This window comes from Gasterosteus aculeatus, chromosome 10 (genome assembly GCF_964276395.1).
Source record: "Gasterosteus aculeatus chromosome 10, fGasAcu3.hap1.1, whole genome shotgun sequence".
NCBI classification, from domain to species: domain Eukaryota; kingdom Metazoa; phylum Chordata; class Actinopteri; order Perciformes; family Gasterosteidae; genus Gasterosteus; species Gasterosteus aculeatus.
This window is the reverse complement of record NC_135697.1, coordinates 10,620,659-10,648,505: the sequence shown is the minus strand read 5'-3', so window position 1 is coordinate 10,648,505 and position 27,847 is coordinate 10,620,659. Positions and strand designations below refer to the sequence as shown.

Below are 27,847 nucleotides of genomic sequence, written 5' to 3'. Positions count from 1 at the left end.
TCTTGATGTTATATTTGAATTTATTAAGTGAAGAACGTAAGTTTAATATTTAATTCATAAAATACAATGGATTACGACCTCGTCAGATAAAATACACTGAATCAAAAACAAATAAAATCTTAACATTTCTGATCAAGGGCATTAACTCACAATACTGCACCTCTACCTCCTCCTGTTTGTGTGTCTGTGTGTGCATTGTGTCTGTAAAAGACAGAAGTTGTGACAGAGAAGTTAAAGTGCTCACGATCTGAGGGTGCGCTTTTCAGTCCAACGATTATTTTAACGAGTGTTCTTATGTGCACGGTGCGCCTGCGTCACTCAAAACGCTGTGCAAGGTTAGTTCTGATTGACAGCGTTGCGTCCACCCAGTTGTTTGGGTTTTCGATCATGGAAGTCCACACAGCAACTTCCTCTTCTGTAGAGTCCATCCAGCTGACCGGCTCCCCATAACTCTGACCTGCCATTAAAAGAGCAGTGTTCAATAGTCACCTTGCATAAGTTAACACAGAAATCATCACCTCAATCCACACACCAAAGGAATGGTGCGGCTATACTATGTCAAGCAGTATGACAATATTTCGCAATACACAAGCACCGCTGGTAACTTAGAAATGACCCCGCTCTGATGACAAGACCATCGGAAATGCCTGAAAGGCCAACTGGACTCAAATGCAACGCAGAGCACTGGATGGGGATACTGTCCCGACCACACCAGTCTGAAACCCATGGAGCATGAAGCACAAGATGCTGGAAGGGAAAATTTGCAAAGCTTTCAGTGAAACCATGTCGCCGTCCATCGGAAATGCAACGGGAACCCTTAGATAGCATTGAATCTCTAATCACAGCTCAGAAGATGCTCAAACTTTCCTCATCCCCTTTCAAACCTCAATTCATACGGAGTCTGCTGTCACGTATTGACTTATAGATGACAGCCCAAGATAAACATGAGTGAGTTAACTTATAAAGCACAGCACCCACAACGGCCAAAACCGAGAGATGAGATAAGATTACTGGGCTCCAGCAGGAGAACAAACCCTGTCCCTAATCACAAATAATTTGACGACAAAGTAAATACAGGGGCGTTGTTCCCACATCTCCGTCATGTCATTCGTCACAGAACCCTTCCCTTAAACTGAAAAGGTGCCCCTTACAAATGACCCATCTGTCAAAATGTTCCCTTTTCTGTGCTCACACTGAAACCGCCGAAAAACACCCACGAGCAAAAACATCGGTGTCATTTAAAGTGTTAATCAATGTGTACTAATTTAGTGCAGAGAAACGCACCAGTTCCACAGCTCAGACGAATCCCGCCCAGGACGTGCGGCTTTAACCCTTCGCGGTGCCAGACGGTCAGCTCGGCGCACGCCTCTCTCAGGTCGCTGGAGTGGAAGCCGTCATAGACCATGGTGTGGTTGAAGGTCGGGCTGATGGAACGCTTCACCAGCCGCGTCTTCTGACCGCTCTGCCGACTGGCGTCTGGGAGTATGTAGCTTTCGGGCGTAGATTAGGATTATGGGACAATTACAGTCAGATTCGAGCCAGGATTCAGTTATGTGTTAATATTCATATTATATAATATATATATATATATATATATATATATATGCATGTACACAGTTGTCTATGTTTCTGTAGTACGCCGGACAGTATGTGTTAAAAACCTTCAATGTACACAGTAAATAAATAGTCAGAAATATGCATGTGACGGTGGAGAATTCAACTGAAGGATCATACATGTCCTCTTCCAATATTTTTTCTAGATAACTGGCAGCAAAATATCAGGAAACACGTTGCAGAGTTGACACACCTTCTGACAAAGGAGTCCATTGCTCCCCCTCTGTTGGCCAGAAGGCCTTGAGCCTCCCGAAGCCAAATGTGAAGCTCTCCCGTCAAAGGCAGTCCACCGCCTTAGAACACACACACACACACACACACACACACAATGTATGAGACACACGCGATTACCGTGGGACACAACTTCCATCTATTATGCGTGTGCTCTGCTCACCCTCAAATCCGTCTGGGACGAACTTAATAGAAAGCAAGATGAGCCCACGGCTGCTAATGGAGTCTGGATTCAAATTAATCTGCGATGTGGGGTGAGAAAAAGGGAACGAGACACATGGAGCGAGAGAAAGAAAAAGCGAGGGAGAGGGAGGCAGACGTGTGGAAGCAGGAGAAGATTAAGGTTGCATAAAACCTTAGTTGAAATTCACGGCGTGTCTTCCTCTCCCTTCAGCTCTCTCAGACACAAAGAGACTCTTTTTTTACTGTGTCCAACAAAGCCGCCCAACGGCCGTGACACTAAACTCACACACTACTAAACAAACATAGATTCGATATTATAGATAACGTATATTGGTAGGGAAGATTTTAACGCTCGCATACTAATCCATGTGAATTTCAAATCGTTCACCACTGCGCCTCCCTACCCGGGGCTGCAGGTCCTGCCACAGCGGCTGAGAGCACGTCCAGTCCCAGAGGCCCAGAGACACCTCCACCTCACCCAGGAACACGTTTCTGCCAAGGGGGTCGGCGTGCCACACCGACAGGTTCAAGGTCCGACTCCGCAGCTCTCCAATCCGCACCTTATACTACAAAACAAGAGCCGGAATCCCACACGCAGTACATGAAAGGAGGGAAGCGGCCGGTCAGAACTTAACATGTCCCCTGCCACCATAAAAGATGTAGACTTCAAATCTGGTCGTTGTGTGAGAAATAAACGACTGCTGTACAGGTTGCTGGACATGTTGGACGAAGCCGAGGGACAGGCGGGGATTTCTGTGAAGGCTGTAACTTAATGTTTGAATGAGAGAGTATCTCACTCGCAGCGTCTGATCGTAGACTGGGTTTAGTGTCTTCTTCTTCACTGACGTTTTCTTCTTGCTGCGACTTGACTTGTCCGGTAAGAGATAGGTTTTCACGTATCTGTTAAAAAAAGCGCACACATATTTTATCGTGATCCCGTACGTGACACTTTTTGGTGCAGAACACACCTTCGCACGTCACTCACGGGTCGGAGCGATCCTTGCGTGCCGAGGCGATTTCCTCGCAGCGATACACTTTCACTTGCAGCTCCTCCTTCTGGGTGTCGTAAACCAATGAGAATTGGATACGGCCCCTAACCTCCACCATTCCGAAATCGCCTGAGCTGAACAGACTCATCATGCTTCCACTGAGCTATAAACACACGCAGAACAGAGATTAGCTCCTTCCACACGTCTGCAGCTGAGTCATCCTGCGCCGCTGGATGGCCAATTCATCAAATTTGCTTGGGTGTGCAGGCACCAAAGCCTGTGTGTGTGTGTGTGTGTGTGTGTGTGTGTGTGTGTGTGTGCGCACCGTGTATGCCGAATGAAGGCTGCCGGTGGAGCTGCTGGATTTCAGAGAGGCTGGTTCCTGCTCGGTCTGCCCGCTGCTCAGAGACTCCGTGTCCCCGTTGCGACTGCCAAAGTCTTCCTATAAACACACACACACTCATTCTCAGAGACAGCGTGACTAATGATCATTTGATTGCTCATTAAAAAGGGACAAAATTTGTAATTGCTTTAGAAATTAAAAATATTCACCTCAGGTTCCTCTGAGTTACTTCTTCTGTCGCTCTCTATGAGAGAAATGTATTGAAAACAACTAAATAATAACACAGAGGGAGACAGAAAAAGAGACAGAGACAAACCTCTATACCTTTGGATGATGAGAGGCCATTTTCATGCTGGAGACCCTGGAATTAAAGTCGATTATTCAGAATTAGATGATGTGTATTTCCTGTTTTGATCAAGGTAACGTGTACATGTACACAGACCTGTGCACCAGAACTGTGAGTTCTGGGTGTGGGGACAGGCTTAAAACTTCCTTCACTCCTGAAAAACACAAACAACAACATGGGAAAAGGCATCTCCACGCGAATGTTACGCAAGTGAGACGATCTTTCTGTGACGGACGACCTCACTGACCCTCCACTCTCTTCTTCTTTGCTGTCCTTCAGTCTTCTCTCTACCTCAGGAGAATCTGAACTGCTGTGAAGGGATTCCGCTCTCTCCCCAATAAATAGACCAGGCAGCGGTACGTCGGTTACTATGACAACACACAAAGAACCATCACCGGGATGTCCCTGTGGTAGCAATGAAACGGCGCCACAGGCCTGTATCAGCGATATTGCATGAGGTGAAAACAGAACCTCTGTTCTTGGTCTTCCTGTGGCGTATGCTGGCGTGGACGAGCGTGGAGCCCGACGTCCGGTCGCGATGGCGTTTGCTGTACTCCTCGCTGAACCAGGCTCCTGACAGGATGCGCAAACGGGCTGGATCTCTCTCGGTCTCCTCGAGGACCCTGCAGCGTGGAAGAGGTGCCAAACCGTAAAAACAAGTACAAAACAATAGATGCAAAAGTCAGTAGCCGACGGCCGACGACAAAAAACAGCTGTTGGCGTCGGTTCTGTCGCTCAACTTTACTCAATGCACAGAGAGACAAAGAGCTTCACCATCCTGCTGATGAAATACACTCAACTTGAAAGTTGTCAGTTTCATTTTCTTAGAAGTTTCATAGAAGTGCAATTAGTTAATTGAACAATTTTTCTGAAAATTGAAAATGTAACTGATTTGAGTCAATTAAGCAAAAATGCTACGCTTTCCCCACTTTCTGTTCAATATTTTTGAACAGATAGAAATAGAAATTATGATTTGACTAAACAATGCTCAATATTACCGTATTAATAACCTTAGAGACATAGAACTGCTTAACCAGAGACATAGGGCTCCTTGACGAAGAATGAGAAGCAGCCATTTTTTAGTATTTAACAGGAAATTGCTCTCTGCGTTTAACCCATCCCACACAGCGGGAGCAGTGGGATGCCGTAAAGGCCCCCGGGGAGCAGTTAGGGGTTGGGCGTACGGAGCAGCCGGGATTCAAACAGCCAACCCTGCGGTTCCCGGCGCACCCTCTCTAGTCCATGCGCCACTGTCATGTGCTAGTGATAAGTGATCAATAAAACCACAGATGTAGAAGCTGCTTTCACTATGTGTTCACTACATTTTAAGTATTTTTTTCTTTTGATTCATCTCCTGTCTGTACATTAAGCAATGGACAAAACTGGCCCCTAAAATGGATAAACAGTCACCTCTGACCTTACGCGTCCTTCATCGAGATGACGCAAGTCCAAGTCACGCTCTAAGACCTGCAGGATGGTGGACTGCTCCTCTTCGGTCAGGTGGCTCAAGTCAAGAGAAGAGTCAGCACGTTTCTCCTCCATCATCCCTGAGTGAGAGACCAAACCGCAAAAAAAACATTAGACAAACAGACATTCATCTCTAAATACAGTTAATTATGCTTTATATTATATGTCTAGTGTGATGTACCTCAGTGAATATTGGCTTATATATCTCAGAAGACAGTTTATAATAGTTTATCACACAACCTTTTCAACATTGTTACATTGTTGAATTTAAATAATTATTGAGGCCTGAAGAGGTAAAAGTGTTCCATTTCTCACAAGAGAGGAAATGTCAGAAAGAAAATACCTTATTTAATGGAGCACATAAATGCTTTATCTTCTGCCTCCACGCAATTAAACCATTTAACACGCGTTGAAAGCATGAACACTTCTGTTCTTGTTCTAAATGCTCTCTACTGTAGACCTTCTAAAATATTAAAACTACAAAAGAAACAACAATGTAATCATTTTTTCTCTGTGCGTGTGCGCGTTACCTCGAAATTATCAACGCATGCGCGAAGCGATCCGCCTTTAAAGTTTGTGCAACACAGCTGTCACGCGATATAAAATATATCATAGAGTGTTTAGTTGATGGCATCAGATGAACGTCTCTCATAATATTAGTTTATGTGTATCATATTAATTAGTGTCTGTGATAATTCTATATAATCGAGGTTTCGCGGTCGGTTTTACACGAACTCTCAGGAAAAAAAGCAGTTTCCTCATCACGAACAGCGCGAGCGAGAAAACACCTGTCGCCACTTTCCCCCCCTTTCGCAAACAAAGGTCCCGCTCTCCCGTCCCCACTTTCAGCAAATCCGCACAGCGAAACACAAAGAGCGGAAGCCCGTTTTACCTCACCGGAGAGCCTCGCAGACTTCCATATGGGGCAAGTGGAGAGAGAAGTCGTCCCGAGGTCGCTGCGCGTCGCGGTGCGTGTGTGCAGACTCCCCGCAGCGAACACACCAACACACCGTATCTCACTGGGAGCTCGGGTGTGTGTTTTAGATTGACGCGGTGTGTTTGTTAGATATGACTCACGCGCGCGCACACACACACACACACACACACACACACACACACACACACACACGGATGTTTTACCAAGGGTGGATGTGGGAAGTCGTTGTCCTCCTTGTAGCAGTCCACACCTGCTTAACACACCGAGGCTGCTGCTGCTGCACCTACAGGCTGACTTCTCTGCAGCCTACCTGACACACGTACGCACTAAACACACGGATATGTGCTTGTTTGGAAGTGAGTACAGCCAGCAGCACTTTGGGCCTGCTTCCACTTCAGTCTGGTAATGTGTGTGTGTGTGTGTGTGTGTGTGTGTGTGTGTGTGTGTGTGTGTGTGTGTGTGTGTGTGTGTGTGTGTGTTTGTCTTCCCCTTCGCTCATTGGAAATGTGTTTTTTTCCTGTGTTGGGGGAGGGTGCATTGGGAGTGCAAAAGACCTGTTTTCAGGCCGATCCTTTTGTCACTAAACTTGGATGACAGCCACGCACTGCCCGGTTGGGAAAGTTTTTTGGGGGGTTTTGTCCAAGCTTATTGAAGCCTGCCCATGTCCTCGGTGCACCAGCCACCCTGCTGCTCCCCTAAAGGCCTCCATCACTGGCACTCGTATATGTGAGGTTTAATAGGTTGAATCTTATTGCGCCCAGATTCCTGCAGAATCCGTTCACTCTGTGGCTGTGTGAGTAAACATGCATCCAGCATACAATCTCTTAAATAGAATAGCAACTCCTCATTTGAATGCAAGCAAGCAGACACTCAAAGAAACAGGTATTTCCTCTTAGTTTATTGAGGAGGCCAGCGTTTTAAAGCATTTCTATGCAGTGGTATCACACACAAACCACGTAGTTACTTTTAAACTTAACCAGCATCACCATATAAGTAAACAGGGTCACATGACATCTCTTTAAAGTGTTATTAAACGTTTTAAAGCTGCTTTTTTATAAGATACAAATATGAGCAGTTGAAACAGAAATCTTCTCTGAACTGAATTTTTATAAAAACATTTAAATAAAAAGAATATTCACTATGGATACGCACAAATCAGCAGAGAGGTGCTCAATCTACTACTGCTCTGAGAATTAAATGTTCCCAAACACGGGATCTTGGGCCTTTAAAGAGATGTTTCCTTAAGCTCCCCAACTAAATTACTTGAGTCACTGCAAGTAAATAAATGAAATGTATAATATGTATACAAATATTAAAATGTTTGATTCCAATACAACACAAGAAGGTTATGCAGCTCCACATGAAACACAGATGTCTTCTGGGATGATGAACAAAGTCATTCAGATTCTCTTTTCGGTCTATTTTAGGATTTTCTTTTTAGTCTAAGTCTAAGTGACTGTTATGACCTTTTCTCATACTACGTGTACAGTGGGATTAAATCAGTCTTTCCCACAACCGCACCGTGCTATTTACACTAGTGAAACGGCTCACTGGCTAAAGCTTGCTTGTTGTTTCTGAGATGAAAAATACTTAACAGGTTCTTTTGTTGAAAATCGACAGTCATTTTTGTCAAAACGGTGATTTGCTGAGAAGCATTTGTCATTTTGCTTATTGAATGAATTCTGCCAAAATATCTTTAGAATATATATGCTATAAAAACACAGTGAACACATGAAGAGACACTCGTTACACATATGAACTTCTGAACACACCCGTTCACCCAAGTGACACGTGGGGACCAAACAATTAAACGACCGGCCCTCAGGAGAGGACGAGGGAGACACACTCTTGTTGTTCGATCTTGACGCGTCACGCTCTGCTGTCCTCCAGCCTCGCCCGCCTGCCCTTCATACGTCTTGTCCTCATTGTGGCTGCTCTCTGTATGAAGATAGGAATGATTTTGATTTGGACAAATGGGGTTTGTGATCAGGATCAAAACACAAATCTAGACTGATGTCAAAGGGGAATCCCGCTGTGCATCGGATGCTGATGATAACTCCTGCCACCAGAGGCTGCTGCTGCTGCACCAGCGGACTGTCACTTAACTCGGGGAGACATGCACATTCTCAAACTGACACAGTCACGCTAAATTCTCTGTTCTCCAACACCTGCGTGGAGAAACTCACATGGGGTCGTAAGTGCTCTGCTCTTTGGATTTGAGGAAGCGCATGGCGAAGAAGCCGCCGGCCTGCACACACAGCACGAGTATGATGCCTCCGACGAAACTGCTCATGTCAAACTTGGCCTGGGAGAACTCTGAGGGTGCGTCGGTGTCACTTCCGTCACCTGGAGGGAGAGAGAAATGGAAGAGGCTTTACAGTCGGTGAGACTACGTTAAAGCCGTCTGTGGTGGAGAATAACAAGAATGTCAACTTCTTGATCTTATTTTCTGGGGACAACATTTTGCTCAGCTCTTACTTTCACCTCTTCCCTCAGCGACAGTCTCTACAACTGGGAAATAAAAGAGAGGAAATGTAATGAAAGTTACTGAGGATGCAGATCAAGAGGTTGTGTTGATTCCGGAGTGTATTGTTTGCTTACCTGAGCACAATTCGGGCACTTTCGTCCAGCTACAGTTCCTGCCGATGTCTGCCGGGTTTCCATCATCAGTCACACACATGCCTGTATCATTACCTGAGCGAGAAGAGAACAAGCATTGTTTTAGTGTGTGTGTGTGCGTGTGTGTCTGTGTCTGTGTGCACGTGCATGTATCATGTGTGCGTTCCTGGCATTCTAAATAATTCAGTCATCTTGTACAAACCAGGGTAGCTTACGTTTCAGCAGCTTTGATGATTGAATTTCCATCAGAGGTCAGGGGTGCGTGCGTCTGTATGTGGAGTGGGTTTCTGTACCTGTGTGTACCTGAGTATGTGTGTGTGTGTGTGTGTGTGAGTCACCATTTGGGCAAAGCCTCCAGACACAGCCGGTCAGGTTGAGCATGGAGTCACCAACGCACAGGTCACATGACTCGGCTTGAGAACAATCTGTAGGAGGGACAAAACTGGCATTCAAATTGAGAGTTGGGTCGCGGATGCATCCTGGTCTTCCCACAGAGACTTTAGACCAGTTCTATGCCAGCCTGGACAATGTCCCAATAAACAAAAGCAAGTGGGCAAAATGCCAGATGAAACATTGCAAATCCTCATTCACGTTATTCGTATTTTTAGTCATTGTCAGCTTGAGAGAAATACTGGAGAATGAGCCATCATCACAGTTAATGAGAGGAAATGTCACCAGAGATAAAGTCTCGAAAGAGATGAAATGATGGCAAAATGCCAGTTAAGACATCGGATGTCTCCAACAAGAGTAAATGCACTGAGATGATCACACGGTAACAAAGAAAACATGTGGCATGTGGATGCCTCCATACCTGACTGTGAGTACACAGAGGGAACCACTGCTAGAAGCAGCAGTGTTGAGACCAGGACCTTTAAAGCCAACTGTTGCATCCTCGCAGCCACAGATCACCAACACCTGCAACTGACAGCTGAAGACTTTTGGTGCTTAGAGTGAAACTCGTGTCAACAAAAAAAGTTGCGAAAAATAAAATATCCCCTGCAAGTCCCTCGTAAAAGGTGTCCAATAGTTTCAGATAGAGATATGCCTCCTGGCTGCTACACAGAGAGAAAGACAGGAGACACGGAGATCTGTGTAATATGAGCACCCAGACCTGGTTTCCCCAGCAACCAATTGGCCCACCTCAACCCTCCTGAAATACACACCTGTTAGGAAGGAGTGACAGCTGTTTGCTTTGGTACACGCACATGCACACGCACACACACACACACACACGCACGCACGCATGCACGCACGCACGCACGCACGCACGCACATACGCACTGCACTCAATTAACCTGACCCTCAGGGGTATCTTTACCATTACTAAGTATTTTCCTTTCAGACGACTTATGTTGTTACACCGGATGTTGTAAGACAGTGGGTCCAAACCTAGCAGTCAGAAGATCACTTATAGAAAAAATGAGAGACGTGTATGGATCAAGGTTCAAATCATGTTCATCTTCCTAGAACCAATGACTGTAGGAACCAAAGATATAAGATATTTCCATCTGGACCTATTTTTCTTTTTTTTTTAAACAGTATCCTTTCCAACATCAAGTCCTCTACAGATCCTTTCAGTGTAGCAAACACAGAAGGAAACATCCCCCCAAAAACAAAGTACTTAATTTCAACATGCAAGCCAAGTAAATGTGACAGGCTTCCATTTGGCTCCGTTTTTCCTGTGAACTCTCAAACTATTTCATAAATAGGCACATGCTGAAAAATGTCTGGCTAAGTTAGAATATCAGCACTACCTTTAATAAATCAGGGATTCGTCTGATACAATAGTTCATGTGTCTTGAGTAATTAGTTACAATAGGTACATTTATACTGCGGCGCGAGTGCTTTTGAAACCCCAACTGACGTTAGAATGTGACTACAGGCAGCATGTGCGTCATTAGCTCCAATGTGTCATGGACTGTGTGTAGTGATGCCCTAGCACCTGTCAAGTCATCAATAATTAAATTAACAACCAATACAGACAACGCACCAAATCATTACAGCAATATTGTTCCTATAACTGAGACACTAGCAAATGTGAAAAATCAGTCAAGGTCACAATCAGTTGGATCAAAAATCAATGCAGTCACAAAAATGAAGACATGATCAGAATATACAGCATTTGTCAGAGAGAAGGTCTGATCTGGGCTGTTGTTATCATTGATTGATGTCTGATTCTCGACTGGCTTATAAGCTCAATAACTCAGAGCTATGATCCTAATATGCAAAAGCAGCAGCACAAAAAAGTGCGAGTGTTGCTTTGTGTCGTACGCCCACTCTCACAGCCAGTCACAGCCAGTCTTCAGAATCATGTGCAGCGAGTCACGACACCTTTCTTCAGCTTTATGAAATGGATTCCACCATCACCGCTTCCTCCAGTCACACTGTAGCTCATGCACTCCCACATCCCACATGCTCCCTCACGCATGGGTACATCTGTGCAGCTCTACGGGGTGGCTGTTTTGTGTGTCGCCGTGCTAAAAAACACAGGGATTTTCCACATCCCTGTCGAACACGACCCCCTCCTTCACTGATGCTCCCATCGATGCAACACACTCAAAATAGTGAATAATTCTGCAATTCTAAGCTAACGGTGGCATATATTATGTTAGTATTAGGGAAAGAAGATATGCAAGGGTAAGAAAATATAATCCACCTATTTCATATACCTGAATATCAAGGACACAAAAAAATATCCCTACTTAGTCCGGTGACGTATGTTATGATCAAATATGGCATGGAAAATTTGGACATGCAGTAAAGAAAGTCTTCAGGTAAGAAAAGCAACTGTGATTTCAGAGAAATTTGGAGTTGCTCAAAATTGTGAAGGTGACAAACGTTGCGTCTCGGATCCTTTGGATGACGTAGGCGGGCTGTGTGTTGGCAGGAAGTGCTTCCTTATATGGCTCGAGAAGGACGAGATTCCCCCTGTAAGTGCATTAATATGCGCGACCACGCAGACAACCGCTCAGCCCACCCTGCAGCACCCACGCTCACTATGAAGCCGGGGAAGACTTGAATCTCCTGCTGAACACAGTGCAGGCAGGCCGACGTGTTAGGAAGCTCAAATCAAAAAGAAATCAATACAATAGAAAACAAGCACGATTATTGCTATCTTGATTTTGTTCATTCTCACCATTTAAAGCTTAACACATGCGTATGCTCATGACTCACATTCTAAAATAGTTTAGGGTTATTATTTAATCAACCTCATCATTTAAATGGTATTCACCTTTTGTGTGTGTGTGTGTTTGTTTTCTTTAACAACACGTATACTCAAGTCTAAGATGAATTTTGAGGCATCAACACAAATGACAAGAATACAAATAATGATAAACTAACTAACGTGAATGCCGTATCTCTGTTTTAGCGATGCCGGCACACTTCTGTCCTTGTCCTTTCATTCAGGTCGTGGAGTCAAACCACAGAATATTGTTGCTCCCCCCGTGACTCATTCTGATGCGCTTCAGCACCGTGGACAGCGCCGGCCCTGAGCCCCGCGGCTCCACCCCTCTGAGCCCCGCCCAACCCCAACTAACCAAAACACCATCGTCTCAATCAACCGGGCGCCCGGGTCTTAATTGAGACCGTATGTGTGTGTCTGTGTGGGGTGGAGGGGAAGCGGTTTGTCGGTGGTCATTTACAAGAAATGAGAGCGAGAGTAAACCGCAGTGGGAGGGGCCACAGAGTTGCCGCATTTTTCTGAATGAAATTACTCCCCGTGCACCCCCTCCCTCCACTCTCCGCGCGTCCTCGATGCCGATGGCTCATTGGTCGACCGCACCAGTCGATGACGTCAGACAGGCTCTCTTGTGGATGAGTCCGCGCGCAGGAGCACCCATTCTGCCTCCCATGAGCGCTTCGGAGGGACTGAAGAAAAGGAGATGCAAGAGACGCCAAGTGAGAATTTGGGGTTACTTTGATGAAGACAGGAGCGCGTGCCGCACAAAAGGACTCTCGTCTTAATTAGACTGGCACCGAGCATCACCACGACGGCATCACCACATCTCCATCATTTGGCTTGGATCTTGAAAGAGGAGAGAGCGAATCTGTTGCAAGGTAAGATGCATGATCTATCATATAGCCTATAGCACGTGTCCATGCGATATGTGTGCATGTGCGGGGGACATCCTCTGTGGCGCAATGAACCTGCAAGTGTATTATACAACATGGTCTTCCGCACGGGGGATTGGGATTTTCCTCCTGCGCCTCTGGACGGAAGACCCCGAATAGCTTTAAAAAATACAATCTTTTAACAATCCAAAATAAATGATCTTAAAATATAATTTATCCTTTAGTTATCCTGTGGAATTTCCTTTCAGCTGGCGTACAGTACAGATCGACATGTGCTAAAGAACAAGCAGATACCATACCAGAGAGCACGGGCGTCTTAATCTGTAACCGAGATTCTTTAAATAGCCCAATGAACAGCACGAGCGCTCTCAATAATGAAGCATGCATAGAATCTGTCCGAGGTTTGCACATGCCTGTAGTTGAACATCATGTTTGCACATTAGAGTGCAGCCTCGCTAACTGCATCTGAAAGTCTGTTTACAGATTCAATTTGACCCATCATAACATCATGAAAAGATATTTAAGATGTTTGATGCTTCTGGAAAGTGTAAAAAAAGTTAAATTTGGATGCCAGTAACTCGGATCCAGAGTAAATTAAAAAACAAACAAGAAAATGATTAATAGCAGTCATGCGTTCATGTTTCGGGAACGTTCAGATCATCCTTCATATTGATTCATGTGATTTCCGTGACGTCAATGACATGTCAGGAGCGAGAAGGCTATAAGATGCTGTATATGAGATTATGAGAAACATGAGCATTTTTACTGGCAAAAGTTAAGAAAAAAAATGAAGTACAGATGGTTCATTATAATGATGCTGATAATCTGATTGTGTTCTGTAAGTGCATATTTTGAATTACAGTGTAAAGGATAGCTATTATTATTATTATTATTATTATCCCACTCATAATTAAAACGCAACCAGGGACAAGATGGGTTTGGGCTAGAAATCGGAAATAGAAAAATATGGAGCATATTAGATGTATTTTTTTAAATCGCTCTGTATGATAATTTATAAAACAAACAAGACAAAATAACTAAGGGCAAGATATTTCAGTGCAGGGAAATCTTATACTCTTTAATGGTTTGATAATCGATTTCTATAAAGCTCAACTGCTTTAGATTACAAGAGTGTGACATCTTAAACTCTTCAATACCCCATTAAACCCTCTTCTGCTCTGCCGGCCTCCAGTAGCTCCACAGACATACACCACAGCTTCTGGTCGAGGAAAGGCTGTTTAAATGACAAATGAGGAAGATACTGATCCGTTAGAGTTGATGCCAACAATCTTTTTTTTCCTCTCTTAGGTTGTCTGTGTGACTGCTGAAAAGCCATGATCCTGAATGCCTCTGACTTAGGCTGGGATGAGTCCTCGGGTGCAGACCCCTTCTCCCCTCTGGACCAACTGGACAGCTCATCTACTTATGAAGTCCCGCCCCTCACGGTGTGGGGCGTGGCCCTGTGTGTGTCAGGAACTCTCATTGCCACAGAAAACGCAGTCGTGGTCACCACCATCTTGGCTACCCCGTCTCTACGTGCGCCCGTTTTCCTGCTGCTTGCCAGCCTCGGATTGGCAGATCTGCTGGCAGGTGTTGCTCTGATCTTGCACTTCCTCTTCCTGTTCTGTGTTGAGCCCAGTGATTGGTCAGAATTGCTGACCTCAGGACTGCTGGTGACATCGCTGACTGCCTCGCTCTGTAGCCTGATGGGTGTCGCTTTGGACCGCTACCTGTCGCTAAGTCACGCCCTCACCTACGGCTCCAGCGAATCTCGTCACCGAGCCGCTATCCTCCTGCTGCTGGTCTGGTTGGGCGCATGTTTCATCGGGGCGGGACCTGCAATGGGATGGCACTGCCTAGGACAGCCAAACACCTGTTCTGTGGCGCGACCTCTGACCCGGACTTACCTATCGTTGCTGTGTGGTGGCTTCCTGGTAGTTGTCATGGTAACCCTGCAGTTGTACGCTGGGATCTGTCGAGTGGCAAGGCGGCACGCCCACGCCATCGCTACCCAAAGACACTTCCTGCCCACCAACCACTCATATGCAAGCAAACACAGCAGTGGGAGGGGCTTCTCGCGGCTGATCGTGATTCTCAGTGTGTTTGTGGGGTGCTGGATGCCTTTCTCCCTGTGGGGGCTGCTAGGAGATGCATCCAGCCCTCCCCTGTACACCTACGCCACCTTGTTGCCGGCGGCAGGCAGCTCGCTGCTGAACCCGATACTCTACAGTCTGAGAAACAAAGACATTCGTAAGGTCCTGCTCCAGGCCTGTTGCCCGCATAGATGCTCTCAAAACCCACAAATACACTACCCTGTTGACGTGTAGACTGCCAAACCTCGCCAGACTCAAACCACCACATAGATCTATGCCAGACATATCACTGTTTGTGTGCCAAGATAAACACACCGCTGCATTGACTATCATCCAGATCCAGAACATGAAGTCTCCCACACATGCAAGAAGCTCTTCTGCGGGAGATGAAGTCCGTCTGCTAATCAGAATGTTCTGCACTGTCCTGGCAAGTAGCCATTTTGGGACTAAATGTACTGTCTTGTGTGTACTTTGTGCCTCATTATCAGTCAATTGTAGCTCCACTGGATCCCCGGACTGAAACAATCACAGGGATGCTCTATACAGCCCCACTCAGAGAAAGTGGATTCAATCACCATTGGCACTTTATTGAGGAGAGGAAAGGACGGGCTTTAAATGTAAGCTTATCAGAGTGTAATGAATTGTGATCCAAAGCCCAATTGTATTTACTTGAATGGCAAAACCACAATGTTCTAGATTTTTGAGATTCTATTTTGCACATGCTGTTGAAGGCCGTTTGAAGGTACTGACCATAGGTTCAGTTTGCACAGCCTTTTTGAAATGAATGAATATTTTATATTGATGAATAATAAATATGCTTTTTTTTCTCTACTGGCCGACGTCAGCACTCTTCTTCTTGCTGCTGAGGCTTTTAGTACGTTTGCCTTTATCTCTCGGTCTCTAACTGGATTAGGCACAGGCCGCTGCTTTCCTGATTTCTATTCCTGTATCCTAAATTATTTGGTGTGTTACCATCACCCTGCATCCACCACGTTCTTTTAAAACCCACAAAGAAGTCTTCCTGTGAGGATAACTTGATTATGTAAACGGTTTTTCTCATTGCCTACTCAATTTCTCGACTTTAATCCAATTGATTCATTTTCTCACTCCCTACACAGTTGGCAGCGTTCCACCACTGATACTCTTCGTATCATGACTCACGGGTAAACTGAGGAGTCTTTTGCCAAGGCTTTAAATTCTCAGGATCCTTGTTATTCAATACATCACAACATTCATTCTCACCAGAAAGAAATCTAAACAATTACTCCGTAATTCCCTCTCTTTATTGGAATAACAATAATCATATGCAAATTTAAGGCAGGAGAAGCTTTGGCAAGACATGCTGTGTGTTTGTGCTTTAACACAGGCACATTTAAAATAAAAAAGGCACTTAAGAAATATGAAGTCCACACTAAACATCAGTCAGTTCCACATTTGACTGGTGATATTTTTGGAAGAAGCTGATCCGTTGCCAGTGTGGATGCCCAAAATAAACCATCATTGACAGCTAAATGCAGTATTAAAAAAGGCACTAATTGGGCAGCAGGAGAAACGCTGCCTCCGTCTCCACAGAAAAGTAAACAAAGATTTGATCCCCACAAAAACTTCAAAAGAAAATCTGCAGAAAAGGAATTGCGTAACGAAGGTCAACGACAAGACAAAATTAATCACGTTTGTGTCACATGTCTACATGCGTTGAGGATGGTGATCGCGTCGAACACCCCAGGTGTTTGCCATGAGCCATCGCTCCCCCCGTTACGCTGAATAATTAATACATGAAGGTTTCTGAACTACAAACACGTTCCATCCCGTGTGAATTGTTCTCATGACAACCACAGAAAGAAAGAATACCAGAGTGAAGAAAGGAGAAGTAATTAACAAAGTGGTGCTTTAAAAAGGGATATGAAAGGATTGCATAATTATCTTTAGATATGATTCAATGTTACATAAAATTTACATTTAATTCATCACATAATCGGAGTGGGAATGTTTTGACGTCAACGCTTTGTGTCTTCCTATTGAGCACATTCAGGTGTACTGTATCTCTTTTATCTTTCGCCAGAAAATACTAAAGCCGATCAAATCAGAAATCTAGACAACAACCAAATTACAGCGCTGTGTCATTCAATGGGGGGAAATGGGGATACAGCCAGGCACACTCACACTCCAATTTGGACGTTATCGAAATAATGTTGGATAAATAAAAACAAATGGTTCAGGGAATGTGATTAGTAACAGGTCACTTGCACTCTGACACACAGAGAGCGGGGACCTTTGCTTCACTGGTACTTGAGGGGATTGGAATGGAAACACAACGCTGTTGTTAAAGGCAGAGGAAAAGTACAGAGGTGGTTGTCAAGCTGAAAAGGGAAGAACCATTAATCAGACCACTCTTCCTCGCCAAACTCGGAGGAGTCGTCCTCGCTGTCGCTGCACTCCACAGCGATGCGACGGGACAGGATGGCGGCCACATCATTGCCGATGTGATCCCTCTTCTCCTGCTCCCGCTGGGCCTCCGTTTTGCGCAGGTTGAAACCTAAAGGGCGTCAGTTACAGTGAGTGAGTGAGTATGTGTTGTACTTCATGACAGAAGGTACTGTATATTTCATACGTAAGCAGTGGTAGAATATGTCGTGTGACATTTAGGTGAAAAAGGTACCAGCCGGTAAATACAATCAAAGGTTCTACATTGAGAATTTTACTTAACCAAAACATTCTAACTATGAGTAAAGTGTACTTGAGTTTCTAGCCATTGGCAACACCATGGAGTGAGGTCTTTACAAAAGGGTAGCTGTAAGTGGATAGGAACCTCCCCCCGTCAGCAAACTTTGCTGAAGCTGCTAAATTTAGTGCCTCATTTCACCATTTTACATTTAGACTCACTACGTCATAGCTTGTGAGCCGACGCTTCAAAATGTATACAACGGAAAAGCTGATAAAGAGACGTGGTTGTGCATCTACGGAATCATCATCAAGTTTACATTTAGATAGGATTTTGGTGATTATGGACATTACGACCAACGTGCACGGGGAAGTTTGTGAAACATTGAGAAGTTAGACCAAGGAAGCGACTGAACAAAATCATTAAGGTTTTCAAAAATCCTCATCTGAGAATGATTAAGTAGTAAGAAGTAACTTTGACAGCTCCACAGATCCATTCCACATCTGTAAATTCCACATGTGTTTCGGGTGGTGTCTCACCTTGTCGGATGGCCTGCAGCAGGTCACTGCGAGGATCATCGGCTGACTCTGGCTGAGCTTTTGGAGCAGAGCTAGCTTGGGTCGCCGTAACGGTGGGAGGAGGCTGGGCGGAGCGGTCAAAGGATGAGGGAGGTGGGCCAGGGGGAGGTGGAGGAGGTGGAGGAGGAGGTGGACCACCCCCGCTACAACCTGCAGGCATAGGTGGTGGTGGAGGAGGAGGAATATTGGACATAGTAGGTGGAGGAGGGGGAGCAGGTGGGGAGGGATAGGCAGAGGGGGAGGAGGAGAACGGAGGAGGGGAAGGTGGGGTGTCAAAGGAAGGAGGAGGCGGTGGAACCCCAAAGCCAGGGGCTGGGGGAGGGGGAGGAGGTGCAGGGGGAGGGGCGAGGTTGGGGCGAGAGTTGGGAGGGGGAGAAGCCATGGGGGGAGCAGGAGGAGGGTGGCTTGGACTCTTTGGGGTTGGAACTCCGTATCCTCCGTCACTATACCTAAAAAAGAGTTAAATATTGAGCTGAGGAGAAGTTAGGAGTCTTCATTTGCTCCAAGCAACCAATGTTTGTGCAGCTGCAATATCAGAAGCCTGTTTAAGAGACTGAAAGTGAATAGTTCTATAACCGTATTTTGCTGCTGTGGAACCCGATAATCTTAAGAGGATGGTGTTTAGGACTGCGGAGCATTGTACATTCAGCACATGAAGCAGAGGGCGGCAGCATGTGCCGGCTCGCATCCAAGATCCTACTTACGCAATGTCTGGAGGTGGAGGAGGCAGGAAGTCATCGGGGCCAGGAGGAGAGAGAGGAGAGCCAGGTTCATAAGCGTAGGAGCCGGTACTCATCTCGAGGCCTTCGGAAGTGAAGCCATCTCCAGATCCAATACTGCCATTTAGGCCCTCAGAAGAATTCCTTAAAACAAATTTAAAACATCACTTTCCGCCCAAAATAAGAGTTTGCATCTTGATTCTCTGAAACCTTGGCATCCGAAGTACGTTGTTGATAATGGGATCCACACAGCAGTTGTAGGTCATGTGCATTTTGCTCATTTGTTTACGAATAAAGAGCTCTTTCACTGGCAAAGTGTGGAGATTGTTTCACTCATTACGTCTGAGCAGTGATTGAGTTAAAAGAGAAGCAAGCGATCTAGATCAATACTTCTAACCAATACATTTAAAAACAGATTGTTGTTTATTGTCTTTTAATTTGATAAAAACGTGGAGACAAATAAATAACCCACAGCAGAAAAACCCTATGGCCTTCTGTGACTCGTGTGTTTGTTTACTGCAATTTGCCATTGAAGGCCAACTTCACACCCAACCCCCTGAGAACATCTTCAGACAGGACATACCAACCATACCACAGTGTACAGATTACTTGATAGGACAGGAGAGAGTGGAATTTTCCATGGGGGCCTTTAACTGTGTCGACATCAAACCATCCTTTTCTTGTTACTGGACAGCATAGACCCCCCCCCCCTCCCCCCTCCCGTCACAGACTCAACTTACATCAAATCATTCTTTGGGTCCACGAACTCCTCCCCCATCTTTCGGCGTTCCCATTCATCCTTCCGGGTTTTGATCTTTCGTGGATTGAGTGTCCGTTGGTTAAGATTGTCTTTCTTCTCCTTCTACTCAGAAAGGATAGAGAGAAAAAAGAGTCACATGGGGTTGGAATAGCTTATATTTAACAATGTCCACTTGTAACAGCTGTCATGTTACTTGTTTTGTGTGTGTACACTTTATTAAACCAAATTCTCTTTCGGCAACGTTTCAGTGACCATCGGCAGGACAGAATCAAAACAAGACAATAAGATAGAAACAAGCAGGACAAACATGAGAAGATGAATACTAAAAAGGCATTGCGCAACAAGCTACTCGTGAGAATGTTCATGTGCTTTACCCTGTGCTTGCGTCTCTCCTTCATGATGTCCTTGGTGTCCTGCAGCATCTTCTCCTTCCACAGATCAAAGAAGTAGGAGGGATCAGTGTAAAACTTCAGGGCCTCCTTCCCATCGTCCCTGTAATCAACAGTTTTAAGAACATTTGAGTCTCCGCTACACTTAGTGTCTTCTGTGGCAGTAAACCAACAAGCCATAATCAGACTTCCCCTTATAATTCCAATAAAAGACAGAATTCAAAAGGGGAACAAAAACGCTGTAAAGAAATGTCAAATCCACACAATGATCCCATTCAGACCTCTCACACAGATGGTCTTTGTAACAAAATTGTACAAACTTAAACCCTCACTCTGCTTATCTCGGATGACACCGCTGTGGTTACTGATTATGTAGACTTCACCCACAGCCCCCTTCCGTTCTGGTTTCTAATTAATCCTTCTTCCGATGACATGTAATGCCTAGTGCACAATTCATGTTGAAGATCTCGAGATGTGTGTCAGTTGGACTGTGACACATATGGTGGGGTTTTTCTTGATTTATATTACTTAGTAGTATGCTTAGCAGATGTATTAACATTTAATATAAAACAAGTCAAACTTGACTTGACAGTTTTTTATGAATTGTTTGCTTGACAAAATTGTCCTTCAAATCAACAAAATAAATGTACCTTTCACACGTTGACTAGATCTATTCTAGAAGACCTAATGAAGATTATATATATCTAAATAATAGTAATAGTCCACCTTCTTTTGAGACCTACTCATTGATCCATATGGTCCATACAGGTGGATTTAAATAATCTATAGTAATGACATTTAATATAACATCTTCTTAGTATTCCATGCATTATATGTTCCAACAAATGAAGCCGAGCCATGGAGGTGTATCTGCGTGAGTCTGCTGAAGCCCTACCGGTATTGGCTGAGGTAGTTGAGTGGCGGTGGCGGATTGCAGGTCTTGTAGGTGTCCTGTACAGGCATTGGGAGAGATGGCCTGGTGAACAGCTGCTGGTCCTGGGTCAGACTGCTGCGGAAAGCCTTACGGGTAGTGATGGCCTGAAGGGAGACTGAGAGAGAAACAGGCCGATGAAATAGAGAGAATGTTATTGAATATTCATTGCGCTGAAGAGAAGGCTGTTATATTAATATGGAAGCTGAATGGGTCAATGCAAAAATCGGTATATTCCACTATGTGCTATATTTAGCCACATTCAGTGATAGTAACAGCAACATTCAGGAGTACTTACCCTCCTCTTCTTTTGGGTCCAGCTGGGTGACTTTAACCTGCAGGCGATCCACTCGATCTCCCAGTGTATTAACTCTCAGCGAAAAGGCTTTAGCCTGGACGAACAGCTCCCCAAATACATCCTCTGCATATTTGCCTACGCACACACATCATTCCCAGATTAGCGCATTTGTCCCGTGCGTCTTCAAAAATCCGTTCCAATAAAACCTTTCATAAGAACGCACAATTTTTGCCACGTGTCAAAAAACATTTAACTCACATGTTATGACACCTCAACACAAACACTTACTGAGGCTGCCGAGCTGACGGATGATGTTGGCCAGGGTTATATTAGTGACACATTCCAGTTCACTGCGAATGTTGGCAGGGATGGTCTGGCGACACACATGCCGTGGCTCTATGTTCCTCGTAACCAGAGGCATGGTGGGACGTTGTGGGCAGAGGTGCCCAACCCTGATGAAGAAGAGAAGGTGAATTAGGCTTAAGACGTGCAACATAAAAGGGATTGAATAGGCAGCACTGAAGCTTTGATACTTACAAATCAAAATCAGAAACTGTTGAGTCTTCAATTAGCCTACTGGCAAATATTCAATAAGAATATTTAACAGTTTTAAACCTTGGGTTTATAAGAATAAGACAATCATCGCATTGGTCAACAAACGATCTGATGCGAAAACATTTGTTACACCAAATGAGTCACGTGATCAAGACACGCGTGTATAAATAAACCCTACCAGACAGCCAAAAGCAGAAGCAAAACTAAAACGTGTGACTTTCAATCTACATCCATCCCTTTTAAGCAAGACCAGAATATATACATATTTAGTAGAATGGCTTCTGAAAAAAACTAGTTAATTCTGCCGGTTAACTGTTGTACAAAACGCATGAGACGCACTCATGAATGCTCCATATAAGGTTATTTTTCTGTAGATGGAAGTTTGTCCACGTCAAGATGCAACAATGGAGCCTAATACAATCGAGAGGTAACGATTTTTGCACAATTATGCTCACAGAAATGTGAATATTTCCAAAACAAATTGGATAGATAGTGACAAAGTAAACTCAACATATAATAGTGAAGTAACGTATATATGCAGATGACAACTTGCATACATGCAGTGACTGCACATCCTCCAGGCAGCATTGTCTAATTACAAGCTTTTTCACGTTAACGTTGGAGCTTAACATAATGGTGAGGTCGTGTACGAGTGTCATGACTAGGTGGTTTTCAATTCTGCATTTTCTTTGAGTTCACATGTCAACGAGCCTAATGTTTTTTTTTTTTATTTTATTGAAAGGGGGAAGAACTAACAGCTGAACCCAGTTGACTCGAGTTCCGCTGTGTGTGGTTAAGAGATATGAGCAGTGACGTACAGTCAACCCTTCTCTGTCACACGGGCACCCTGAATGGTTTATGTTTCGCTAATAAGCTAACTCTCTGGGCTACACACACAAAAAAACTGTACACAACAGTGGGAAACGCTACACGCTAACATACAGCTTAGCTCAAATGGGCTAAAATGTGACATGGGATCTCGGCCTTGTCGGAGCAGGAAGTAACTTGTCGGCGCCTCCAGTATCGAAGGAACAGACACACGAACGTGTAATTTCGCCCTTTACTTTATGAATATAACACAGACTAAGTCTATTTACTTACCGTAAAAACTGAAAGCCGTTGTATCTCTCTTACATGTACAGTCTGGGTGTTATCTCCTGTCAAGCTTTCCACCAGAAACGTTCGGCGGTACAGTACACAGAGAAGCCAAACAGATTGACCACGTCCCGGGATTGCGAACTTCTGATTGGTCGACGTGCTGACTTCCTCGCAGCTGATTGGATACTGCGCTTGTCACCTAATTTGGCCAAAAACAGGATGTGGAAGTTTCAACGCAAATAGCGCAGCTCCGCCCTGACTAGTGGCAGACGTCTGTCCGTTATTTGCGTAACGTAGGGTGGAGGCAGAAGCACATTCTTGCGTGCGCTCTAGCGAGTTGGAACGCGTCCGAGAAATGACTGGCATTGAGCTTCATGCATTAAAGCTCACTGTTGAGAAAAGCACTTATGAAGACAAATGGCGGCCCGGTGAGCCTTCCTTGGTCAGAGTAAAGTGCATCCTTCAACCTCAACTCAGCCCATCTAAACTGGAAGTACATACGATTTATGGTGGCAGAGGCAAAGTGGCAAACCAGTAAAGATTAAACAATCATCCGAGAAAAGGGAAGTCGTGGTTCATGGTAGGAATGACACAGTTTTGTACGCGGCCTATGGAGAGAGGAAATTACATACTTGGCTTATCAAACTTCTTTTGATCAACATAGATGTTACAACATTGAAGAACATTGTTTCTGCCAGAAGTCACAAATGGCATTGTAATGTATATATTATATTAAGACCCCAAACTGGGAAATGTTACCCATATTTTTATGAAATTACAACCTTTTGTTGCCACGGTTGACCGGGATTCCCCGAGAAAAGAGAAAATGGTAGTGAAGGATTTCTGGCTTTATTATGTGTTTCATTGTGTCATTGTGTTTATTTTTTTCTTTCACATAGGCACTAATATGCTCACTTTAATTAAATACACTCTTCAATCCAAAGAATGATTGCACATTAGAGCATTTTAGGCCTATAAGAGATACACAATTCATTAAATAATCTGCTGAATCTACACTCAAAGTTCAGCTGGATCACATCAATCCAAAAAGGACCCCATTGTATGATGCAATATATTATACTGATAAAGTCATAAAAAACCCTGAAAATGTGTTGCTACCTGCCAGACAGCTCTTCAATCTTTCAAACAACAGTATTTCGTCTTAAAGTGGAGTCACACAAAGGCAGAACTTCTGCTTCTTGTTTCAGGCCATAAACAATGTTTGACCATGGGTGTACACTTGAGCTCAGTCATGTGTCGTCACCCTGTGTTGACCCAACTGAGTATGTAGGAGCTGTATGTATTTGCTACAGTCTGTTTGAGGACGTTGTGCCCCTCTCCTGCAGAGCTGTGGACCAGCTTGAGTCCAGAAGCTTGGAGACCCCACAGGACACTGAACCAATAGCGCAGCACTTCCTCATTGGTTCCGCCCACCTCGAACCCTGCCCATTGCAGATGAATCCGGACAACCAGATGATGAACGCTCTGCAGAGTTCCCGACTCGATCCAGTTCTGGAAAATTCGCCACTCAGCACTTAGCAGGTCTGCATACAGGAAATGAACCTAAAGAGGATACAGAACATAGGGAAAAAACGAGACATTAAATATTGTTCTGTAACACTGCACACACATGTATTCAAAATAAACATGATAAATTGTGTCTTGCAAATTCGTTTTTAACTTTCCATATGAGGCTAATCCTTTAAATAACCTCCAGGTGCCCACAGTATTGCCCAATTAATTGGTTATCCAATTAACCAACGAATTAACCAAAACTATGAATACTTAATACTTAATAACAGCACATAAGAAAAAATAACTAAATAATAACTCCAAATTAATAGCTCCCAGAAACATGTGATTTTTTAATGTTATTGAAACAGCTTTCCATTGCATCCTTCTTGCTTTGGAATCAACGACATAATCAGTTAATCCAAAAACTTGAAAATGTCATTAATCAAAGTCTTTAACCACTTTGTATAGTCAAACAATACTCAAACTGTAAGAACGTGGGTCCCTCTTGTGGCTGCAGGATGTAATTGGGCCAATGTGTGATTCACTTACTTGAGTTGTTGCCATGGCAGCCAGGGATGGCGCAGAGCCCTGTTGCTATGGGAACATTCAAGTAAGACAGCTTTCTGGGCATATTGGGGTGAAAAGACTCTAAAGTATGTTCGTTTGGCACTCTTTTTCCATATGTCTGTGTGTGTGTGTGTCTTACTGTGTGATGTCCCAGAGATGCCATGATGTCTGCCAGTGTTTGAGAAACACTACCCAGGTTGCTTCTTGTCCCCGGCTTGCGCTTCCTTGGGGCTCGCCACTCCAGCCACATCTTGTGCTGGCTGACACTGACCACGCCTCCATCACCATGGTTGCTGGCCAAACTGTTGCCACGGTAACCACCAGATGCACGGGAGCTGCTGGGATCAAAACTGTGGACTTCACATCCCAGCCCTAACACAGTCTTAAGAAAATCGTCGTCCAACCCATCCATACTATAGAGAAAGCAAGAAAAACAACAAGAAGATAGACAGAGTGGCAAGGGAGAAAAAAGGGGGTTTGAAGATTATTGCATGCATGATTAAATATGCATTGCACTGTTTATTCCAATTCTGGCAGCAATATGAATGCATAATAATCACAGCCCATGTGCGGACGCATGGACATATTCTGCAGACATATGAGCATACCGAAAGGAGTATGCAACACACGGCGTATCTGCTGCTGGAAGGAGCCAGTCCTCAGCACACAGCAGCCAGTGGGGTGAATCAGCGGGGGCCTGGGCTGCCTGAGCCTCACCTGGAGACAAAACCCTGGAGCAGTTCAGCTGGAGATGTAGAAAGAGAGGAGAGGGTCACATGAGATAAGCTGTTCAGAGTAAGCGCTTGCCTGGTAAAATTTGTAGGAACATTTCAAAGAGTGAGCGAGCGGTCTCCTTGCATTAAGTAATGGAAGTTATTTTTTGGTAATTTATGTCAATTTGAGAGCAATCGCAATTTATTTCAGGTATTGAATAATCAACACAGCGTACTTGGTTTAATAGGTTTTCTTCCCAGTCCCATAGCATCCAGTGTTACATAAGGGTGGCACTGAAAGTCCTTACTGGCTTCAGATTTTCCAGAAATCTGCTGGCAGGATGTTGACAGCGCCTGACTGATCATATTACTGCTATGTTAACCCCCGCACTGGGAGTCTGCAGTTGAAGAAGTGAAGTAGTTGGAAAAGTGAAGATTTTATTGATTATTTTTAAAGTTTGGCAGGTTTTAACTCTTGGCTACATTAGAGCTGCAGCTGGCCAGAGTGTATTCTTAACGAGTACAGAGAGGGTTCAATGGTTGTGACCAGTGGTTCCCTACCTGGTGGTCGGGGCTCTCTTCCATTTGAACAAAATGCCGAAGTTTAACACAGTAAAAATACACCGCATATAGCAAATACAATTAGATTTGTCTAAATTGAGTTTAGATAGTGTTTATGATATTAGTGGGCTTTTAAAGTGCATTCACGAATGTCACACATTGAAAGCACTATTGTTGTTTAGATGATGTTCTGGGGAGCCCACCTGTGGCCTGGTAACATACGCGATGATACGATCGAGTTCTGCTGTGAAGGACGGTCCGTCTGCCGCCCACGGCTGCACCTCCAGTGTTTTGGATCCCATCTGGGAAGATGCACAGAATACATACCAATTTATTATATCAATATACATGAATATGAATGACACTAGTGTGCGTGTTTGAGTCCATTTTTCCTGCACCCTCCTGCCCCAGGTATAAATGCAGAGGAGGCAGGTCATAACCTCTGACCTCAGTCCGGCTGGTAACACATTTGCCTGAGGCATTGTAACATACAAACACACACACACACACACACAAAGCCTCCCCCCCTCACACTGAACCCTGTGGTCACCATGGCAACCTGCGTAGGGAGTGTTTATGGGGTGGTGGACGGGGGGGATGATTCACTAGAATGAGTCAGAGAGTTTAGCTTTGGGCAGAAAAAGAGACCGAGAAAAAGAGAGTAAAAGAGAGAGGGCGTGAGGAGTGAGGGAAACGCGGGAAAGAGGGGACAGATGCACACACACACACAGATGAAGGGAAAAGGTCAGAACAGCTTTCACCTCTTTGTGATCAGGGGTCAGCGCTGTGCTCACCTCTGCTCTCACCTGCGCCACAAACTGATCCAGCGTAATGAATAAACGGAAACTACAGCAGCAGACTTTTTTGGGATCTGTATTCATAAACTGAACATGTACAGTTTCCTCCCATTTACACTTATTGTTTTCATGTTTGCAATATAGCATCACATTAAGTGGTAGTTTAACCTAATATTCAATATTAAATGTTTTTTTTTAATTTTCCAGCCAGAAGTCTGTTCATATCAATATCTGTTCTGTGGCAGTGTAAAACATTGAAATGAAATGTAATCTCTCGCGCTGTACCTGGCGCGAGTGCATCTCGTTCTCATCCTCATACGTGCGTGCGAGCTTCCTTCTCTCCCCATCCTCCTTCTCTCCCTCTCCCCCCTCCTCCTCCTCCTCCTCCTCCTCCTCCCGCTCCTCCTCCTCCTCCTCTAACCCCGGGCGGCGGGGCGGGAACCCCCGTTGACGTGGGCTCCTCTCCGGCTCGATGCTGATAACGGAGAAGGCCACCGCCTGCTCCTCCACCTCCTGCTCCTCCTGCGCCCTCGTGGCTCGTGGTGATCGCGGTCCGACGCCGAGCAGCTGGAGCGCGAGGAGAAACGGTGGGACGAGGAGAAGGATCCCCGGGAGCGGGACGCTACTACCGCGGCCGCACCGCCGCGCACAGCCCCGCATGCTTCCTGCGTGCAGACACCGGGGGAGTCTCCGGGCCGGTGTTTCCCAGCTTCTTCTGCAGGGGAATGGAGGAAAGTCCCTGCTGAGAACACCCCTCCTCCCCGTTTCCCAGTCTCCTTATTCTCCTCCTTCTCAGTCTTCCCTTTCT

At 44.9% G+C, this 27,847-nt stretch overlaps 5 protein-coding genes across 12 annotated transcripts; 1 reads left to right on the top strand and 4 right to left on the bottom strand.

The window, feature by feature from the left end:
• Positions 1-5: 5 nt before the first annotated feature.
• Positions 6-6,519, bottom strand: sytl1 (synaptotagmin-like 1). 5 transcript variants are annotated; one of them, XM_040188023.2, is made up of 15 exons: positions 6,314-6,519; positions 5,124-5,253; positions 4,178-4,329; positions 3,954-4,074; positions 3,803-3,860; positions 3,685-3,721; positions 3,570-3,604; positions 3,343-3,459; positions 3,014-3,180; positions 2,826-2,928; positions 2,433-2,594; positions 2,009-2,087; positions 1,808-1,907; positions 1,285-1,490; positions 6-457 (listed from the first exon to the last, which is right to left on the bottom strand). In XM_040188023.2, the coding sequence occupies exons 2-15, from the start codon at positions 5,249-5,251 to the stop codon at positions 315-317; spliced, it is 1,608 nt and encodes a 535-aa protein (XP_040043957.2). In that variant the 5' UTR covers positions 5,252-5,253; positions 6,314-6,519; the 3' UTR covers positions 6-314. The 5 variants fall into 5 exon arrangements, with proteins under 5 accessions (XP_040043957.2, XP_040043956.2, XP_040043958.2 ...); XM_040188022.2 differs by having other exon boundaries at positions 6,066-6,411; XM_040188024.2 differs by lacking the exon at positions 6,314-6,519 and adding an exon at positions 6,071-6,206.
• Positions 6,520-7,539: 1,020 nt separating this feature from the next.
• cd164l2 (CD164 sialomucin-like 2) lies at positions 7,540-9,889 on the bottom strand. 2 transcript variants are annotated; one of them, XM_078081672.1, is made up of 6 exons: positions 9,541-9,889; positions 9,068-9,154; positions 8,712-8,804; positions 8,595-8,621; positions 8,297-8,456; positions 7,540-8,048 (listed from the first exon to the last, which is right to left on the bottom strand). In XM_078081672.1, the coding sequence occupies exons 1-6, from the start codon at positions 9,617-9,619 to the stop codon at positions 8,033-8,035; spliced, it is 462 nt and encodes a 153-aa protein (XP_077937798.1). In that variant the 5' UTR covers positions 9,620-9,889; the 3' UTR covers positions 7,540-8,032. The 2 variants fall into 2 exon arrangements, with proteins under 2 accessions (XP_077937798.1, XP_040043970.1); XM_040188036.2 differs by having other exon boundaries at positions 8,589-8,621; positions 9,541-9,865.
• Positions 9,890-12,530: 2,641 nt separating this feature from the next.
• On the top strand, positions 12,531-15,727 carry gpr3 (G protein-coupled receptor 3). Its single transcript, XM_040188033.2, has 2 exons — positions 12,531-12,788; positions 14,112-15,727. The coding sequence occupies exon 2, from the start codon at positions 14,138-14,140 to the stop codon at positions 15,128-15,130; it is 993 nt and encodes a 330-aa protein (XP_040043967.1). The 5' UTR covers positions 12,531-12,788; positions 14,112-14,137; the 3' UTR covers positions 15,131-15,727.
• Positions 15,728-16,157: 430 nt separating this feature from the next.
• On the bottom strand, positions 16,158-23,087 carry wasf2 (WASP family member 2). Of its 2 annotated transcripts, XM_078081670.1 has the most exons (10): positions 22,890-23,024; positions 21,771-21,848; positions 21,522-21,685; positions 21,234-21,368; positions 20,900-21,053; positions 19,990-20,107; positions 19,596-19,717; positions 18,841-18,999; positions 18,098-18,585; positions 16,158-17,432 (listed from the first exon to the last, which is right to left on the bottom strand). In XM_078081670.1, the coding sequence occupies exons 3-10, from the start codon at positions 21,652-21,654 to the stop codon at positions 17,275-17,277; spliced, it is 1,467 nt and encodes a 488-aa protein (XP_077937796.1). In that variant the 5' UTR covers positions 21,655-21,685; positions 21,771-21,848; positions 22,890-23,024; the 3' UTR covers positions 16,158-17,274. The 2 variants fall into 2 exon arrangements, with proteins under 2 accessions (XP_077937796.1, XP_040043963.2); XM_040188029.2 differs by lacking the exon at positions 21,771-21,848 and having other exon boundaries at positions 22,890-23,087.
• A 629-nt stretch (positions 23,088-23,716) lies between these two features.
• Positions 23,717-27,830, bottom strand: LOC120826078 (putative methyltransferase-like protein 24). 2 transcript variants are annotated; one of them, XM_078081671.1, is made up of 6 exons: positions 27,325-27,830; positions 26,446-26,544; positions 25,577-25,713; positions 25,108-25,381; positions 24,951-24,995; positions 23,717-24,449 (listed from the first exon to the last, which is right to left on the bottom strand). In XM_078081671.1, the coding sequence occupies exons 1-6, from the start codon at positions 27,697-27,699 to the stop codon at positions 24,147-24,149; spliced, it is 1,233 nt and encodes a 410-aa protein (XP_077937797.1). In that variant the 5' UTR covers positions 27,700-27,830; the 3' UTR covers positions 23,717-24,146. The 2 variants fall into 2 exon arrangements, with proteins under 2 accessions (XP_077937797.1, XP_040043964.2); XM_040188030.2 differs by lacking the exon at positions 24,951-24,995 and having other exon boundaries at positions 27,325-27,827.
• Between the last annotated feature and the right edge of the window lie 17 nt (positions 27,831-27,847).